We start from the raw sequence: 19,425 nt of genomic DNA on the forward strand, positions 1-19,425 counted from the left end.
AAACTAAAGCAGACGTGCTGTTTACAAATTCAGCCATCTGACACTTGGCTCGTTCCAGTCTGTGGCCTTTTTCATTTAAATATAAGTGAAGTTAACATGTACCTGTTGACTTGTTGACTTGTTTTTCTCTGTGAAATGTACATGTAGTTTTATTGGCAGTGAATATAATTGATCTGGAAGTTTTGTTGCACATCATTCAACACAGAAGAGTTCAGGTCAATACTTAAATTCACTATTTTATTTACAGTTACGTTAACTAGCAGAAAAAAACAGGAAGTGCAATGAGTCTCTCTCTCTCTCTCTCTTTCCTGTTGATCAGGAGTCAGACACCAACATCAACATTTGCATTTAACCTTAATACTGATCCAGTTTTTATACATCAAAAAGTAAATCCACACTCAATGCTCCAAAAATGCCTGTGTAAAAATGAAACTGTGTTATGTTTCAATATAACAGATTTAAATAAACCAGCTTCCTTGTTTTGTATCCAGGAACTTGCTTAAAACTAACGTTTTATTTTCGCTGAGGTATTTTTTTATGTTCCAAAGCCTCACACAAATCACAGTCGAAGCTTAGTCAAGAAGTTAATTATTTCCAATTTAAATATTCACCATTTTTAAATGTTTCTGTGTGAAATGAGGTCAGTAAATTAATAGAAATGGCAGTACTGTAATTCAGTTTCCAGTGTATAGTGCCGCTGTTTTATATTGTTTGCACACCAAACAGTTGTTTCTTGCCTATTGCTACGGCACCAAACAGGACAGGGAAACATACAGTCGTAACACCCATGCTTTCAGGAAAAAACTTCCACAGCCACACTGATTCTTCTTTCTAAGGAATGTCCATTTCTCCATTTGAGGCATGGGAATGGCGTTTCTCTGAATCACATTCAGCTCTGTTGTCAACATTTTCTTTGCTCTCCTCGTCCTGATCCTCTGGTCCTGATCTCCTGAGACGAAACCCAGGATCCCTCTGTGTCGGGATCTGGAAGGCTGAGAAAGAGCTTCCCAGAGATGGTCTTTTCTCTACAGGCAAAAACAGCACAAAAAAAGATCTTTAGAAAAATAAGTGAATGGTTTCAGCAGTCAAGTTCAAGCAGATAAAGGTCTCTAAAAATATATTACTTTGGAGACAAGGATGCTAAACTCAAGGAGGAATTCAACGGATCAAAAGAATCATATTATGAAAAATCATTTATAGACAAGAGTATACAAAATAGTGGTTATGTATGTTTTCACAAACAATCTCAATGAAACCTTGTGTCCCCCTCTCACATGATGGTGTATAGCACTTGAATAAACAATTACTTCCACTAACTACGGTGGAAACATGCAGTAGTATTAACTTAGTATTTCACTTTGTGTATCATTTCATGAAACTTTGTGGAAAAGCACACCTGGATAATATGGTTGGCTCAGTTTAATCAAACACTCCAGTAAGCCTTGACTGTGCTACTTTAGCAAAATGTGTTTCCTAAGACTGAAACAGCTAAATTGTCAGCTGGGCAACGTTCTCTGGGAAAAAAAGACTTCATGTTAAAGTACTGTACTGATAGGATACGCTGAACGTTAGCTTGAAATGAAGCTCTTTAAATGCTAATGCTATGCTAATGTGATTTGTTTGTTGCACAATGCATCATGTCACAGACAGGACTCGTACCGCCTGGTCCGATTGGTCGCATCAATCTGTTCATCTGGACGTTCCAGTGTTTGACGTTGGTGCTCGCCTGGCGAAGTTTCCTCTGAGCAGCCTGTTGGATTGAAAAAAGCAGCTCATTAAAACACGGGTCATGGGTGAACTGGTTTGACTCAGTGGGTAAAGTGGGCGCCCCATGTGCAGAGGATGCAGTCCTAATGTAAGTCCCCTCGTCACTGGTCGACTCCTGACTGTAACCATTTGGTGCAGATATTCTCCCCACATTTCCTGTCTCTCTTAAACTTTCACTATTAAATAAAGGCAAAACAGTGCTGCTGACTAGCAATAACAAACCTCTGTTGTTGTATGTCTGCTTCAAGACAACGAGACTAGCCACAGCCCAGTAACTGATCAGTTTGTACAGTGGTGTAAGGAGTCTTACCTCCAGATGAACGTATCTAAAACTAAAGACATGGTTATTGATTTTATGAAGAGAACTTTTTTTGGCGTCATGGTTGGCGCTAACATCATTAAAAGAAAGTTAACTCCTTAAATCCGATTGTTAAATGATCCAGTCGATTCATTGGTGAGTCACAGCCCTTCCCTGTGTACGAGACAGTTACATCTAATAGCTACTGTGATTTTAAATGATTCTTGACTCACGGAGGCTTACGGTGCAGATCAAAGCGACCCCCCCCCCCCAAAAAAAACCTTTGCTTCTGCTGCAATCACTGAACGGAATAAGCAACATACATTTTATTTATTGCAGTCAAAACTATTTGTAACCTGCCTGAAGAGATTATTTATTTGCGTTTTTAATCTGTGAAATGTGATCCTATTGGTGGAGACTTCTCTCTTCCCTATGCCCTGATTCGTGTAACCTTGAGTGCTTTTTCTAATTTTAGTTGATATAATAGGTCTCCTTCTCTAATGTGTTCACTGTTGTAGACCTGTGTGTCAGGATGGATGTCAATCTTGCTGACTGTAAACAAATCTAACTGGGTACAACTTGAACCTGAAAACTGCTCTTAATATGAGCACAAAGTCTTAGACTATTATACACCAAAAAATATGAAATTCCTTGAAGTAACAGAGCTCTTTCAAATGAAAGAAACATATCTGCAGTTATAATAAAAGGAGCTGAACTGTACTGGCTTTGACAAGCAAAGCTGGTGAAAAACAACCCTTGACCTTTTGACACCTTAGTATGTAAATAAATAAATACAAAACCAAAAAGTCATCCAAGGATATATTTTCTTTGGGTAAACTAACAATTGCTCACAATCAGTTAAACTGTGTTGAGTGAAACTTCTGGTTGGACTTTGAAATCATTGAACTGTTTTGAAGGACAGACCATACTAGCTGTTTGTTTTATTTGTTGAATGTGTGTTACTCTATATTGTAATGCGATGTCCTGTCTGTTACTGTATGTAAAACCTTGATCTCAGTCAAACAGGGGTTTAAGACAGTAGCTCTTTTTATTTAAATGTAAACAACATTTCTATTCTCTCTGTTCTTACCACTACATCCTGGTCGACCCTGTGCCGGTTGGCTCGGACCTCCTCCAGCTGCCTTTGCGCTTCGGTCAGGTCCCGGGACTTAGTCTCCATTTCCTGTTTCAGCTCCTGCTTCTCCCTTTCTGTCTTCAGGATGTACTCCTCCTGTTCCTCCTGCAGCGACATCAGGGCCTTCATTTTCTCCTCCTCTTCAGCCAGCAATCTGGACACAACAGTAAATACACAAATACTTCAGGGAGTTGAGACTTAAGCAAAATGCTTAAAACAATAATAGACAAAAACAAATCTCTCATATGTGTGCAGATTAATGTGATCAAATCATCCGAGTTGCAGAAATAGAAAAACTACAGATGTGACTGATGGCAGCATTTAACAACTTCCTCCTTTTTCAGCTTAACTTCCTCAGCAACATAATGCAACATGAACTAATTTCAGCAGTGAGCTGTCTGCACTCTTACAGCAAACACATCAGTGTTTACAGGCTCTGAACCCAAACAAGCGATTCCTTATCGAGAAGTGACCGTGTATATAGGTGACAGTGTAGCAAGGGATTGGGAGCTATGTTTATCACTCTACCCTGCTTGAGCGTAGCGGAAAGCCTCCTCATCCAGCCTGGCCTTGATCTCCAGCTGCAGCGCCTCCTCCAAACGCTTCTGCATCTCCTCCAGCTCCTTGATCCTCTTCCTCTGTTTCTCTGCTTCCTCCTCTTTCAGAGCCATCTCTGCCTGCATACTGACCCGCGCCTTGAGTCCCACAGCGAGAGACAAAGACAGAGCACTTCAACCTTTGTGCTTCTGAATTCAAGCTTTCTGACACTTCTTGGACTCCACACTTACCTCCTCTGCCTCTCGCAGCTGGACCTCCAAGGCCTTCTGGAGTTGTTCATGCTGCTGGCGCCTCCTCAGCTCGTCCTGTTCCAGTAGGGCATGAGCCTGCTTTTGCGCCTCTTTCAGGAGGTCCAGCTCTGCCAGCTTACGCTCCCGTTCCTCCTGAAGGGCCCGCAACCTCTGCAGCTCCTCTTCCTTGGACTGCCGTCTTTTCTCCCGATGCTCACGCTGTTCACGGCGCTTAAACTTCAGATCTTTGTGAAGGGACGTTTTCCCCTCCACAAACAGCCTGATAGCTGTTTGAATGGCTGCAGGGACGAGAATGTTAAACGTCATGTGATGATGATGACTTACCAGTGATCAGCGAATTAGCAAATGTGAGTCTCCTCTGACCTGTAGTCCACTCCTGTCTTTGTTTGGTGTCCGACGCGCTCATCTCGTAAGTCTTGGAAAGGGTTTTCAGACAAAACATGCATCTCTTCCCATCCCGGTCCGGCAGCACCTGGTCAAAAAAAGGAATATCACATAATATCATTACCTCTTCCTTATTATTGTTATTTTTCCTCTTTTTACGTTTGTTGCGATCATTTTATAAAATATACATACTTAAGGAGAATAAATTGTGAACTCACTGGTAAAAGGAAGTTTATGATCCAATTTGTACGACCAAGCAATATTTGATCATCGTCTACCTCCTATAATAAAGCATGATTTCAGAACAATTGCTTGTTTTCTGGTGTAGTAACACATTGTGGCAGTGTGAAGTTCCCTTGATGAAAAACAACATATTTTTTTGAACAGTCTGTGTGTCATGACTTGGCTTGATCCTGTGACATTGATAAGCTAATAATTGACTTTTCTGTCTGTGTGAAAAGCCAACAGAGGGGAGCCGGTGGGCTAGTGGTTAGTTTACACGCCCTATGTACAGAGGTTGTAGTCCTCAAACCTGCTGGCCTTGGTTCAAACCTGACCTGAAGCTCCTTTCTCACATGTCATTCCTCAGTGTCTCTCTCCCTGACTTCCAACTCTATTCACTGTCCTGCCTCTACAATCATGGCATAAAATGAAACGACGTCTCAAAAGAAATGAAGAAATACAAAATACATCCACCAGATCACTTGATTCTGCGCTACTGCAGCAGACTTCACATCAGAAAGGCTCAGTCGTGAGAAAATGTTGCTGGCGGACTAATCTTGAGTTCAGCTCTTTTTAAGATTCGTGAGGAACTCTGATTGAGAAACACGGAAACATTCAGTATCAAACTTCAATAAACTTAATGGTTCCCAACCTTTTTGGATTACTACATGTAAATATGAAACTACGGCACAGTCATTTTGTTACGTGACTCTACCTACAGCAGATTAACGTCATTGTAATCTGCATTTCAACTCAAGGCAGAACAATAGAAAGATGAGTGACATTAAGTGACAGCTTAATTATTGAGTGAAAAATAAACTTGCTGGGGTGTTCTGTAGATAAGATCTGAATTTTTCAAATGCTATGCCATTTGCTAATTATGATATTCCCACACACTCTGAGAGGAGGGGAAGAAGAAGTTGGAAAGAAGATGGACGCAGAAAATAAGAAACTTTAAGGAGCCGTGTAACCCACTCCCAATCTAGGACAAAGCTAGCTGCTCGAAGCTACATAAACAGCAACTAGAATTACAACGAATACTGTCTAAAAAAAACAATGATTAGGTTTCGTTCTTTCAAGACTTTGCAGAGGTGAAATGCTGAGCAGGTGGAGTACTTCCTTAACTTATTATAGCATCCTGAATTCTTTCAGCATCCTGAATTTATTAGTTTAAGATCAGAAACAGTGGTTAGGGCACATGCCCCATGTATGGAGACTATGGTCCTCTAAGCAGGTGGCCCAGGCTCAAATCCCACCTGAGGCTCTCCCTCCCTGATTTCCAGCTCTATACACTGTCCTGTCTCTTCATTAAAGGCCTAGAAAGCCTACAAATAAATCTTAAAAAAAGATTATAAATCAAATAATTTCCTGAATTTCACACTCACGTCATTTTATTACAGTCCATTGAGATTTGATATGACCATAAGAGAATATCAACAGGTTGTGAGAAATTTCCATTTGTGTTTCTTTTTTTTAAACCGGACAACTCCAGCAACACAAAAGAAAACCTCAGATAAGTTATGAAAAAGAAACATATATATAACTAATATATTAACGAACAGGAAACTCTTTCAGATTCATCTTATGACACCTCAGGGGAGTCCCCAACACACAGGTAGCGAAGCCCACTTGCTAAGTTTATCTCAAAAGTAAAAAAAAGAAAAAGGCAAATGATCAGTGTGTCTTTCTTTTCTGCACAAACAAAGGACACACTGTTATTACAGGCCACACAGTTCTTTCCAGTTTTAACAGTGTTTAGCTTTGAAAGATGATCATCTCTTGTTGTTTACCTCCACACAGCAGTTTCCATCCAGAACTATGTTGCCCTGGCATTCCCTGCGGTCCTCCCCCGAGTAGTAGGACAAGTTGCTGGGCCTTAAGGTGAACCAGCGTTCCTTCCAGTTTCTCCTCAGCTGGCCTTTCTTCCACAGATAACCCTGCATGAACCCCAACCAGAGCGCACATAAAAAAAAAAAAATCACTTGTACAATGCAAAGCATCTCAGGGACCAAAACATAAACCTCCAGTGGCAGATGTACTTCCTACCTCTTTAAGGACATCACCGACTATCTCTCTGTACACTTCTTCTATAGCCATACTGACGACTCCTTTATCAATTCCTTTTGTAATCTTTCCTGAGTTCATCATCTCCAGAAACACCCAAACAGTAATGCCACTCTGCTGCACAGAGTCTTGGGAGAAGAAGTCCTCTAATTCAACACAATTTAATTCAATGCTCATAGCCATGCATGTCTTCTTAAGGAGGTACTCCACCTGAAGAGAAGAGGAGAGAAAGTGAGAATAAATCAGAGGTGCACCATTCAACTTTAAAAAAAAAAAATCCGATCAATTCTGATACACGTGTAGAGATATCAATACTGATTCTGATACTTTTTAACCAAAATTAATACTGTTATTGTTGATGTTGGTAATATGTTTAAGGCTACACATAGCTGAAGTAAACACTGCATTGCATTTCCAAATAAAAGAGGAGAAAATAAGAAATACCTTTTTTTTTAAAAATGCCTTTAAATTGACACTATCCAAAGGACTGTAAACCGATGTTGTGCTGGCTTCACATACAGGGAGCTAGCAGCAACAACTGATTTGTTTTCAAATTAATCATAATAATCATAAGATCTTTCTCATCTGGTGACATGGATCGACGCTGTCAGTCCGATACCAATACTAGGGCTGATCTGTTCTAGCACTAGCATGAGTGTTACTCATTCTAGCAAGGCAGGAAGTAAAATACTTTTTAAAGAATTATCAACACATTTTCTGTGACCGTAGTTCTCTCTGAAGTTGTGTTAGGGTGTTGGCAGAAAAACCCACAGTGTATGTCTTTGATGACAGCATATTGTCTTCTCTCAGAAATATTAAACACTGATGTAAATTCTTGATAAAATTACATTTTAATCCAGTATTTACACCACTGTTGTACTCATTACACCACAGATTACTGTGTAATGGTTGATTTCTGAGTCTTGTCCCAAAGTAAAACTGGATAATGCTTTCTTTAACTCTGCAATATTAAAAAAAATACTTTGCCCTTGAAAACAAGGCCTTCTTCTTGGCAGTGGCTGTGAAAATCACACAACCGGAAACCAAAATGAGACTTTGCAAGTGAGAAACAAGCCCACACTGCTGCATGAAAAGAGCAGCGTGTTCCATGATGGCAAGAAATTAGGTTTCAGCCACGATGAATTTAGCAGTTGTAACAGATCCAACACCGTTTTGAGGTAACAAATAACTTACCACAGTCTCAAAAGTGAACTTAAAAAAAAAGCCAATTAAGATACAAATAGGTCTAACATTAGAAACAGATGTTACTATTAAAACAAACAGTCACAGTGGCTTTTGTTTCCCCTCTTCATTCTTTGATTATCTTGAAAGCACAGGGTTTTTTTTTTGTGTAACAGAACAAAATTAAAATGAACAAGACCGAGAAAATTCCTCTTTTTAAAAAAAGATATTGTTGTCAACAAACCTCGTCAGGGACCATAACCAAAGGGTACTTGTCTTCAGAGAGAAAATTAAAAAGGCACCAAAGGCGAAAAGCATCTTTCTCTGGCAGAACGCTGCTGCTGGTTTTATCCGTGTGGTAGTTTTTCTTTGCAGTAAGAGTCCAACAGAGCTCGTCTACGTTTTCCTTTATAAAAGAGCCGTCAACCACCTGCAGCAACAAAATCCAGGGACTGAAGAAAATCTCACAGCAATGGAGCATTTTGTTTGATGATACAAAAAAAAAAAGACACAAAAGTGGTGTTTTTTTATCACCTTATCCAGGATGTACTTGTTGAGGTAAGGCATATAACCTTGACTGGAAACTGGACCATCATCATCGTCCCTGAAGTGCTCCTCCAAAGCGACCGGGTCATGTGGGATACTCAGGACTGTGCACAGATTATGAGACAGAACCTGGTGCCAAATTGACATACCAATGTATATGAGAGAAATATTGAGCAACATGCAACACACAAGAGATCTAGAACATATCAGATATTAACACAGCTTTACTGACATGAATGCTGATTTTACACTTTCGCCAAAAACCTCAATAACAAACTATTTTTATTGGACTGAAGAGTTTGTTTGCAGGCTTTCTTTCTTCATAAATGTGTAACAAAAACAGAAGACAGCAAACAAACAAAACATACTAATACTGATATGTTTTGATATTGGACCAGAAATGTTGAATGTTGAAGCGGCTTTTCAAAAAGATGTTCTTTGCACACATTGTGAAAAAGACAACAAATATTAAGAGTAGTATTTAGTATTTAGTTAGTATTCATGATGTAGAGCAGGTTTTTAGTCTCCAAAGGCTTCCTTTTACTTTTCTGCTATAAACGTCTCTTAACTGTGTGTATGCAACATCCTGAGATATCTGATGCATGCTATCAGACAAGGAGTCTTCGTGTCTTGAGCCATAACCACATCCTGTCTCTTGTGCTCTACAACATCTGTTAGTTTTGAGGCCACTGCACGCTAACTGCTTGCTTCTGAGTGGGCCTAAAGAACATGGTGCTTGTGTAAAGGCTGCTTGCATGAAGGGGATAAGCCTAGTCATGAGGCTGGCTTGCTGTAAGCTAGGAGGTGCAGGCTTCACAACGCCAGACCGTGGATGTGGCTGAAAATGGAGTCTGATCCACACCAACACCAAGTGACATAATAATGAGATCAACATAATACAGTGGCTTCATTGACGCTCTGTGCCAGAAACAACAATCACCAACATGTTTCCACTTTGTTCTTGTTCTTGCTGAAACAATGTTCTTTTGACATACACAGGCCCATGGTGTGAAGATACACGATTCAAAAGACTATTCTCTGGTCACATCCAGTGTCAGAGGACCCTTTGCACTACAAGCTGGTACATGGAGAGCCAGTGCAAGCACAGCTCAGAGATGAGGGCTCCCATTCTTTCGCAGACTGAGAGCAAACTGTTACTCTCGTGCGCTTGCAGACAGAGGTGCATATTGTGCCTTCTTTTCAGCAGTGGAAGCATTTTACTCAAAATATGGGGAACAAATGTGTTCCTTGTTGAACAGCATGTGGTATAAACACAGTTTCACACAAGAAATACTAAGGACGAGAACGAGATGAAATCTCAAATTCTGTACATTATTCCATAAGAACACAATCAAATACAAGCGGTCAAATAGCATATACATTAGTGGCATTTAGTTTGCTGGTATTTCAAATATTTTCTCCCAGCCTAAGTCCACGTGATGAAATATGAATTGAGGTAGGAAATGAGGCAGCAGATAGAAGAAGTAAATGAATTCAGACGACAAAAAAAGTCCCTCAAAAACCCAGGTAGAACTCCCTACACTCACCTTTAACTGAGACTTGGACACCTTGCCACTCTTTTCCAGATCTAGGGCTGTAAAACCGTACCAAATGGATTTGAGCAGTTCAGACCGCAGGTCCATTTCTGCAGTAGAATGTCTTTCTAGTTTCCTCTTCTACTTCTCGTCTTCTTCTCTCTGCTTGTGTCACAGGGTCCCTGGGTGACAGGCAGACACCCACATTGTATTGTTGCTGTCAGGCAGGCATGAGGCTATACCAGGGCGCTAACAGCGACATCTGCAGGACACCCTCAGTCACTGACCGAGTGGAAGGTCTGAAATATTCCAATGTCCTGATGGTCCTCCTGACACTGGAGAAAGTAGCTAAATTACAATTAAGATTTGTTTACAAAAGAAAAAAACATGGGACATAATCCATTAAAACTTGTGGGAACTATAAGCCTACTTTTTTTGACCGCAAACAATATCTTAACACTACTAAACGTTGTTAACATTGTCACATCAATATAATTGATTCATTATATAATATAATGTGACAACCAACAGTTTTTAAAATTGACAAGTATCTGTAGGCCTAAGGAAAAACTGATAATTAAAAAAGGTGGTTAAATCCCGAGAGAATGAAGAATAAATTACAATAAAAGCTGTGGGTGAGCATTTAATCAAAACATTTAGACTGGCTACTATTAATCATACAAGTTCAAGACGTTATTTATTTATCTAATAACTAAGGCCACTTTTAGCTGGCATTAGCCCTATGCTCTGCTCGGCTTTGGATGCTAATTTTATATTATCGGAAATTAAACACAAAAATGTTAACATCCATTGTTTACATCACAGATGTTGGAGTCTTTACCAGGTTACCGGTTATCTTCAGACCTTTCTTCTAACCTGCTGGATCAAAAGCCACATTTCATTTTAATGGCGGTAGAAAGACAAATGATTCTGATGGACTAAAGTTTTCAGTGTGTAATGACTGTGTTAATGGATATTGTAATATTGTCATCATCATGTTCATTTGTATTCTTGCTATTATTATTTTATCCATCCAGAATCTAATTAATCTCTCGTGTTGTGATAGATAAGTCTAATGATTAAAAGTTTTTGTGGTTTATGCTGTTCAAAATGTATATCGGTGTCTTCTTTGTTGCTTAAATACTTTAAGTCTTTCGCTGATAGGCCGCGGCAAAATGAGATCACGTGGTAAAACAACTTTCGCGTCGTTGCCATGGTGCTGTTTATGAAAATCCGTTGCTCATTGGCTTAAACTCTAGTCATAACCCAAATACGCAAAGCCATTGGCTTATACGGCTTCCTATTGTGACCAATGGTGAAGCGCGCTTTTTACAAACTGCTGCGAGTCCAGGAAGTTGACAGTCTGCGGTATGAAAGGACCATCGAGGGATCTTTAAATCTGTTCAAAGGGCCTGAAAAACTCAAACATTTGGAATTATTTGAGGCAGGACTACTCAACTGGATTAAAATAAGGAAGAAACCTTCAGGCCTTCAGTGATTTGAAGTATGTATGGTTATTAATCAGTGTGTTTAACTTGAAGAGAGTGACCCTGTGCTTTTCTTTATGTTGGCTCGTCAACACCTCCGTCTGTACTGTGCTCAGACACTATCGAGATAATAATATTATAATATTAATACTAGATAATGATATAATATATTAATAATAATAATAATACTATGTAAAATAATGGTATCAATGCTGGATCTCTTTATTCTTGCTGGTCAATCGTTAGTGGCACTCAAAGTTTAGTCCTTTACATGGTTTTGGTGTTTATTATTTTGCTATGTTTTGTTAATTATAAATTCATGTTTGATCTCTAACTGCCTACACATTGCTGCTTGTTTAACTTGTTTGTTTTTGTTCCTCCAGGTCCCCCAGCTCATCTGAAGTCCAGTCTGTCAGGATGGATCCCTCCTCAGTCCTTCGCTCACAAAGTCAGAACAAAATCCGGACTGACTTTCTTCGGTATGACAGATAATGAAGTTTTAACTTAAGACACATGTTACTGTATTTTTAGAACTCAATTGCATTTTTTTTTTCTCCGAGGACATCAGATATCACATTATCACATCATCACATCATGTTTACTGTTAGACAGATTGTTCCTGAATGTTCATCAGAATTTGTCCCTTTTCCCAATAATTAAGACATAGTTCTTCTATGGCTGAAGCAGGTTTAAGATTTAGATGTCCAAAAAGAAGGACATTTCTATTGCAATTGGTAATGAAACCCAGGGGCTGCCTATTATTATTATTATTTTAAATCATCAATGCTTTAATTCGTTTTGCATTCATCATTGCAAATGCCACTTTCTGTTTTGGTTTTTTTTGCACACAGGCTGAAAAAAGAACAAAACAAAATGCAAGTTCATCCAAGGCCTTCCAAATTTCAACCAACACATCATCTTTCTGACGAAAATGTTGAGAACCAAGATCCAGGAAGCTCACAAATGGGCAAGAAAGCGCCTCTGTGTCCAGGTGTTAGTAGGCTCCCAGTGCTCGCAAAGTCCCTTCGTCTTCAGACTCCTGTCGACTTCAGTCAATCTCACAGTAAATGGGAGGAGAAACCTCTTGCTGTAAGTGCTCCCCCTCCTGTAGATTTAAAATATTATCGATATTATGTGATTATTCTCCTTATTAACATTGTATTTTTTTTTCCTACAGGGAAAAGCTAAAAATAAAAGGCCATGCACCAGGCCCATTCCTTTCAACCTCACCCAGCCAAAGAGCTCGAGAGTGGCCTCTGAAAATCAGCATCCCCTGACACTCGCACAGACAAGGACAGGCTGTCATGCTGTCCAACCTGATAACAATGCATGCAATGGTTATCTAAAATCCCAAAGCACAAATGCAAAACCTACTAAACATCCTTCCACATTAAACAGAAATTTGAATTCAAGAAAAGGAACAGGGAATTCTAACTTTAAAGATACAGAAATCACTCAGCAGCTGTCCGGGCATCCTGTCCCTTCCATCACATTTAAAACTTCGAACACTTTGTCCCAGCCTCCAGCAGCAGTTTTTAATGATGCTTCAAATCAAAACAACAGCACTATGTTGTCTGCACAGTCTACTTATAGCACAGAGACCTGTTTAGATAACATGAACCTGCTAAGCTTAAAGGATCCAACCAATTCATCCAGTTCGAGCCACAAAATGCAGCTGACTACGCAGGGCAACTTTTCTAAAAGCTCAACCGGTAAGAAAACAGTTTTGTTGTTTGTTTGTTTTTTTTTTGTTTTTAGTAGTTAACCATTTTTTGTACGAGAGTCCTACTTTTTTAATCTATTTGACTACGTTAACTTAAAATGTGCTCACCTTGTTCACTAAAGTTGCCAAACAAAAGTCTGCACTAAATCCTAAAATCAGAATTGCCTTTTTTTAAATGGTAGTGAAGAACTTTTGATTCACCGTCATCGTTACTTTGAAGGACACAGTATAAATGAATTGAATTAAATAAGGCGGATGCAATTTAACATAGTTTCAATACAGAGCATGAAACTGACGTCCTGCACAGAGAGTTAAGAAATATTTCTAACTTTTGTCCCCAGATAGGCCTTTGGGTAAACAGAGTAGAGTAAACATTTACAAACGATCATTTAAGTTAGCATGTAGTGATACAAGTACAGTGCATCCAGAAAGTATTCACAGCGCTTCACTTTTTCCACATTTTGTTATGTTACAGTTTTATTCCAAAATTAGTTTTTCCTCAAATATTCTGCACACAGTACCCCATATTGACAAAGTGAAAAAGTTGGTTGTACTGTATGTAGAAGAAAGTACATTTGTGGTAAGTTCAGATGATTGGACAGGATTTGGAAAGGCACACACCTGTCTATATAAGGTCCCACAAGTCAAGCCATGAAGTCCATTTAACTGTCTGTAGACCTCTGAGATGGGATTGTATCGAGGCACAGTACAGAAACATTTCTGCAGCAGTGAAGTTCCCAATGAGCACTGTGTGGCCTCCAGCATTTCTCTGTGCAGAGAGGAGAGCTCAATGATAACCATCTCTGCAGCACTCCACCAATCAGGCCTGTATGGTAGAGTGGCCCCACAGAAGTCTCTCCTCAGTAAAAGGCATGTGACAGCCCACCTGAAGTTTGCCAAAAGGAATCTGAAGGACTACATAAACATGAAATGTGGAGAAAGTGATGTGAGACTTTCTCGATGCACCTTGTGATCATTAGAATTATTCGGTTTGCCTGTTGTCCTTTTTCTCATTTGGCTTTGAGGACTACTTTGTTTTTAGTTTGCCGTCAACTGTGTTTCTTATGTTTTCAGAAAAAGGGGAGAACTTCCAGACTGACCACACTGCTTTGCTGAGTATCCTTCGGAATGAGGGAGTAAGCGTTCAAGGTTTTGGATCAGCAACTCCACAATCGAAGCCCTTTAACTATGTGGTGAGCCGGCCTCATAATTGTTGTTTACAGTCATCTTTTACAATGTCTTACATTACAGGCCCTACTCTTTTGTTGTTTATAGGATGCTTCTGAGAGGTGGAAATAAGAAATGTATTTTTGTCTGACTTGTGATTTTATTGTTAAAAGTTCATCATTTTTTAAACTGGTGTGGGAAAACTCATTGCCTTTTCCCACACCATGCAATGTTATGATTGTGAAGTGTTCCTGTTTAAGTTTATAGCTTGTCATTATCTGTCAAACTGAAAGAACAGTTCAACCACAATTGACCATCTGGTTTCTTCAACTTTTACTCGGAAGCAAAAATCAGTTTCTGAATTTAGAAGAAATAGTGATTTGACATGTTCATCATTTTTTAAACTCTTGAAATGAATATGTTTGATAATTTGTGTTTGTTTATGATTGTCTTGTTTGCAGCCCCAGCGAGTGTCTGTCATGAAGACGCAACAAAAAGTTGGACCAACTGCTGGTAAGATCGAGACTGGAAATATTACGTGTTGCTTGATCATTCAGTACTGTTGCATGTACATGTTGCATATGTTGTCTGTTGACACTCTGATGTTCTTGCTTACTATTTTTTATTTATGCTGTGTGTGTATATATGTATATATGTATATATATATATATATATATATATATATATAAACAATAGCCTATTATTGTCATGTATGTTTTGTTGCCTTTGGATAAAACAAGGATGCGTGATACCTGATTTCAGTTATTATTAGTAATGCTAAGCATAGCAAGTGAGCAGCAGGCTCCCACTTCAGATTTATATGATTTCATGAGTATTCAGAAGAAGCAATCTCATTCTAGTTGTTGACGCACATTTCATCGGCCGGGTAGGTTTAGTATGTGTGCTACACTGAAAAAAAATGCTGAGCCTACCCGCTCACAGCAGGGAGAAAACATTGTCTTCAAAGTCGCAGCTTCAGTTCAGAAATATTTGAGTTATTTACAGTCTGTTTCTCAAAAAACAGAGGAGCCTGCTCTGCAAGCTGCTGAAGACATGTGCCAACTAAGACGAGCGGCACAACAAACCTTTTCCACCATTGTGGTGTGGTGCTCCCCAGCCTTTTCCCACACCATGCAATGTTATGATTGTGAAGTGTTCCTGTTTAAGTTTATAGCTTGTCATTATCTGTCAAACTGAAAGAACAGTTCAACCACAATTGACCATCTGGTTTCTTCAACTTTTACTCGGAAGCAAAAATCAGTTTCTGAATTTAGAAGAAATAGTGATTTGACATGTATCATGATAATTATCCTAGCCTTACTATAAACTACCCTTTGCATGTCAGCTGACCCTGTAAACTTTTGTTCCGGTCACAGGCTCAGTGAAGTCGATGCAGTTCTCCCCAGACCCTGCTGCACTGCGAAGTATCCTGAAGAACGAGGGAGTGAAGGCTGAAGGCCCTTTCGGTGCCACACCTCAACACGCAGCCCGTCCATCAGGCAGAGGCACTTCAGTATACACCGTATGGATGAATGACTTCTGTCTCACCTCAGCTTTGTGTTATGTGACATTTCTGGAGGTTTTTTTTTTTTTTTCAAGCCAGCTACAATGTTTCCTTTCTCAGGCTCGGAGAGTCCCGCTGAAAAAGAATCACGCAGAAGGAGGACCAATAGGTAAGAAGAAATGCTGTTATGTCAATGAAGGACACCTGATGCATTTTTTTCTCCTTTTACATTAACCTGACATGGCTGTTTTATTCTCAGCAGTCGCACTGAAAGAAACTCCCTTTAAAAAATGGACTCCACAGAGAGTCTGGGACATCCGGCATCAGCCCATGTCCGCTATGGTGAGTATTCAAGTGTTGCACGGCCACTGTCTGTTTTTTAATTTGATGTACCTCTGACCCGCTCACTTATCTCAACGTGCTGCTCTTTTCAGCGGGGGCATGGGTCATCACACCCGTCGCCATACGGCAGCACTCCTGGGTTGCGAAGCTGCAAGACGAACCTTCAGCCACACAAAGAGGTGAGAGCAAAGGAGTGCTGTCTGTTCATTCAATGTCAGGAGAAAAAAATGCCACACAGTACATGCTTTCTGCCTCACCCCTGCATTCAGATAACATTTACAGAGTTTAGGCCAGAGTAACTAACTGGACGCTACGTGACTATCATCACTTTCTTTTTTGGTTTGTTTATCACTGTCGTGTGATGTTTGGGTAAAAGCTCTGCAGTTAGTCTAACTGATGGTCCATGCCTGACTGGATGACTTTGTCTTCATTTTCTGTTTTTGTTCAGTCTACTATTGGATGCCATTGTTCCGTTATTATAACCCATTTAGACCTAAAGCCACCTGAAAAAACACCCTCTAAGTCTAAAACATGAGTAACATTTGAAATCTACCTGAGGATTTCAACGTTGATTCAATGTCTCAGTATCAAATAGAGACATCAAATTAAAAATGTTTGAAAGCCTAAACTTAGCTTTAATTATAAATTGAAATTGCATTTGCCCTTTAGGTCATTGTCTTTAAATAACAGTGACAGATGTCTTAAAGGGAGATACAGAACTGTGTCTCATGAGGTCTAAATGGGTTAAATATTTATCAATAAAATGTGAAATAAGAAAATACCTACCAGTAATAGCTTTTTGAGAAATAAAGGTTTTAGTTGGGTTTTTTTCCAAAAAGATAAGTTTGGAAAAAGCTCAGTGAAAATAGTCCTTTTGGCTTTAAAATCTCCCCATGTGAGGCCTCTAACAAGGACTTTGGAGGATTAAAATTTAAACAAATTAATATCTTATAGAAGTCACATTTGCTTGCCAACTTTAGATAATGGTGGTTATGATGATACATCTTTGACACACAATTTATTATAGGGTCATCAGAGTCACTCTAAAACAAAACAGTTTCTATCCAAAGCCTTACATCCCAAATGATATCATGTATTTAAGTGAACCGTCTTTGTTCACAGGAAATTGTCCAGAGATTGTTTGACGATCAAGAGGACCAGCAGAGTGTGACGGTGAAGGATCCTGAGACTCACGCAAAGCAGCTCCCAATTCAAGTAACAACTTCAGAACATGAACTGAAGTACAAACTCCTCTGTGAAGAAAAGGTAGAGACTTTGGAGGTTGGAGATTTTGATCATGAGGAGAAAGAGCAAAGGAAAATTGGAGAGCAGCCATTCATCCAAGCACCACATAGAGAGTCTGTCATTTTCTTCTCAACGGGGAAAAAGCTGCTAAGAGACCCTCGTTTTGAGAAAAAAGATATCTCGGCCCATCAGGAGCAGCTTGGCCTGGTTACATCAGCACAGAAAAAGATGTTGCCAGTGAGTGAAGAGGAACCAACCAATCATATCGCCCTTGCTGTTCAGAGCCTGGAAAGAGGTATCACTTTCATTTCAGTCCCTGGTTTGATTAATCCTACACTGTAACACACAAAAATCCACATTTCCCTGACCTGTAACAGTAAGACCTTCATGTATTACAGAGGTCATTGTTCCGAAAAGCTGTCCAAAGAGTCCTGCAGTGGCAATGCTGCGAAAGCGTCTCCCTCAGCTGGAGGAGCTGCGTTTGGATGAGGAGGTCTCCACCTACACGTCGACGGCTGTGCAAACTGCTCTGGGCTTTTTGCCTCCTCGGCCCCGCTGTGGAAACCCACTGGCCTCCATCCTGCACTTTGAAGAGTTATCTGTGAGTATACTGCTAACATGTACAATTTTCAGTAATGCCACATGAAGAATTTTATAGTTAAATCGCTACAGTTTCAGTTTTTCAAATACATTAACACTGACGCCAGGAGAGAAAAAAGCACATTAGACGCACTTTGCATCAGGTGCCGACATGTTTTTGGTTGTATTTACAGTCAATTTGATATAAATATTCCCTTCTTTTTTTTTTTCCAGACATTTGTTCCAATTTCGTCAGGCCCTTCTTCTCCACTCCAGGAGAGATGATTGCACTACAACTGCACCATATGTATGACCCTTACTGCCAATTTCCTCATACTCAGTGCGCCCTTTGGTCCATCAGCGCAGCACACTATGCCACTGTTCGCCTCTAGTCAATGCTCCTGTTTCCACAGCGAGCACCGCGGTCCATCTCCAGAGCGTGCCAGCAGCGTCACTACTCTCTGCTCGGTTTCAAATACGCTGAGAGTCCATTTTCAACGGGGCCCGCTGCAAGCACACGATAGAAAGTCAGACAAGGAGATGCACGGTGCATCCAGTCAATTTAAAAATAAAACAATATACAGACTCACGATCGTGTTTTTCATCCCAAAGCAGGCACCAAATCAACAGCAAAGCAACACGTCGCTTGCTTGTTATTGTCTTTGTTCTTGCAGTTATCCTGCAACGCTCCAAACGACCCAATGGGGCGCACACAGTCTGCGGAAATTGGCAGCTAATTACCTGAGAAGCTTTATCTGTTGTACAAAGGAGACTTTCTATACACTGACTGTCCAACACTGGTGTTGCTGGCCTTAATGAAAGCTGAGAGAACACTGCTGGTACTTGAAAGACAAAACAACATTTTGGTCTGAATAATGTAGTTATTTAAAAAAAGCGGGGCAAAATGCATATTTTATTGTAGGCACTCATCTTTGCCTATAATGTAGCTCCATGTCTATTAGAAACAATGTTAATGACTCTGTACTACAATTTGAAAAATTCATGTAATAAATGGTCATTGGAGTATTAATCAGTGTTGAAGTTATAGTATACATAGAGAGGATTAGATAGTGTTTTTTATTCTTACTTGTGTAATCCACTCTTTGTGCACTGAATGTGTTTGTTGTACTGTGTTTGTAATAAATGTTTTGTTTTATTCTATGACATGAATTTTAAAACCAAATCCTCAAACTGTCAGCATATAGTAACAAAGGTTAACAGTTTTATCAAAATGATTTCATTGAAGGATTTTTTTGTTTTTGTTTTCTATCCAACAGCAAAAATGGAAGAAGTGATGTCAGATGCGCTGCATTGTTTTTTTGTTTTTTACATTAGGGCCATAAAATGTCATACATAAAATAAAGATAGAACTCTTATTAAACATGTTGTGTGATATACTTTAAAACATAAGCTAACATGCACATTTTGTTTCTACT

General features: G+C 39.6%; 2 protein-coding genes across 2 annotated transcripts; one reads left to right on the top strand and one right to left on the bottom strand.

The window, feature by feature from the left end:
- Nucleotides 1-223: 223 nt before the first annotated feature.
- Nucleotides 224-10,270, bottom strand: LOC306834136 (differentially expressed in FDCP 6 homolog). The gene is made up of 11 exons (XM_079359924.1): nucleotides 9,955-10,270; nucleotides 8,396-8,536; nucleotides 8,106-8,291; nucleotides 6,662-6,889; nucleotides 6,406-6,552; nucleotides 4,373-4,481; nucleotides 3,989-4,287; nucleotides 3,729-3,895; nucleotides 3,156-3,354; nucleotides 1,660-1,750; nucleotides 224-1,025 (listed from the first exon to the last, which is right to left on the bottom strand). The coding sequence occupies exons 1-11, from the start codon at nucleotides 10,048-10,050 to the stop codon at nucleotides 832-834; spliced, it is 1,857 nt and encodes a 618-aa protein (XP_079216050.1). The 5' UTR covers nucleotides 10,051-10,270; the 3' UTR covers nucleotides 224-831.
- A 984-nt stretch (nucleotides 10,271-11,254) lies between these two features.
- Nucleotides 11,255-19,374, top strand: troap (trophinin associated protein; the record flags this gene model as incomplete). The annotated part of the gene is made up of 13 exons (XM_079360075.1): nucleotides 11,255-11,310; nucleotides 11,813-11,908; nucleotides 12,281-12,518; nucleotides 12,607-13,141; nucleotides 14,227-14,345; nucleotides 14,781-14,832; nucleotides 15,696-15,841; nucleotides 15,944-16,037; nucleotides 16,083-16,165; nucleotides 16,258-16,344; nucleotides 17,288-17,705; nucleotides 17,809-18,011; nucleotides 18,224-19,374. The coding sequence occupies 13 exons, from the start codon at nucleotides 11,255-11,257 to the stop codon at nucleotides 18,272-18,274; spliced, it is 2,178 nt and encodes a 725-aa protein (XP_079216201.1). The 3' UTR covers nucleotides 18,275-19,374.
- Nucleotides 19,375-19,425: the final 51 nt, after the last annotated feature.

The sequence above is a fragment of the Symphodus melops genome (assembly GCF_947650265.1).
Source record: "Symphodus melops genome assembly, chromosome: 13".
NCBI lineage: Eukaryota > Metazoa > Chordata > Actinopteri > Labriformes > Labridae > Symphodus > Symphodus melops.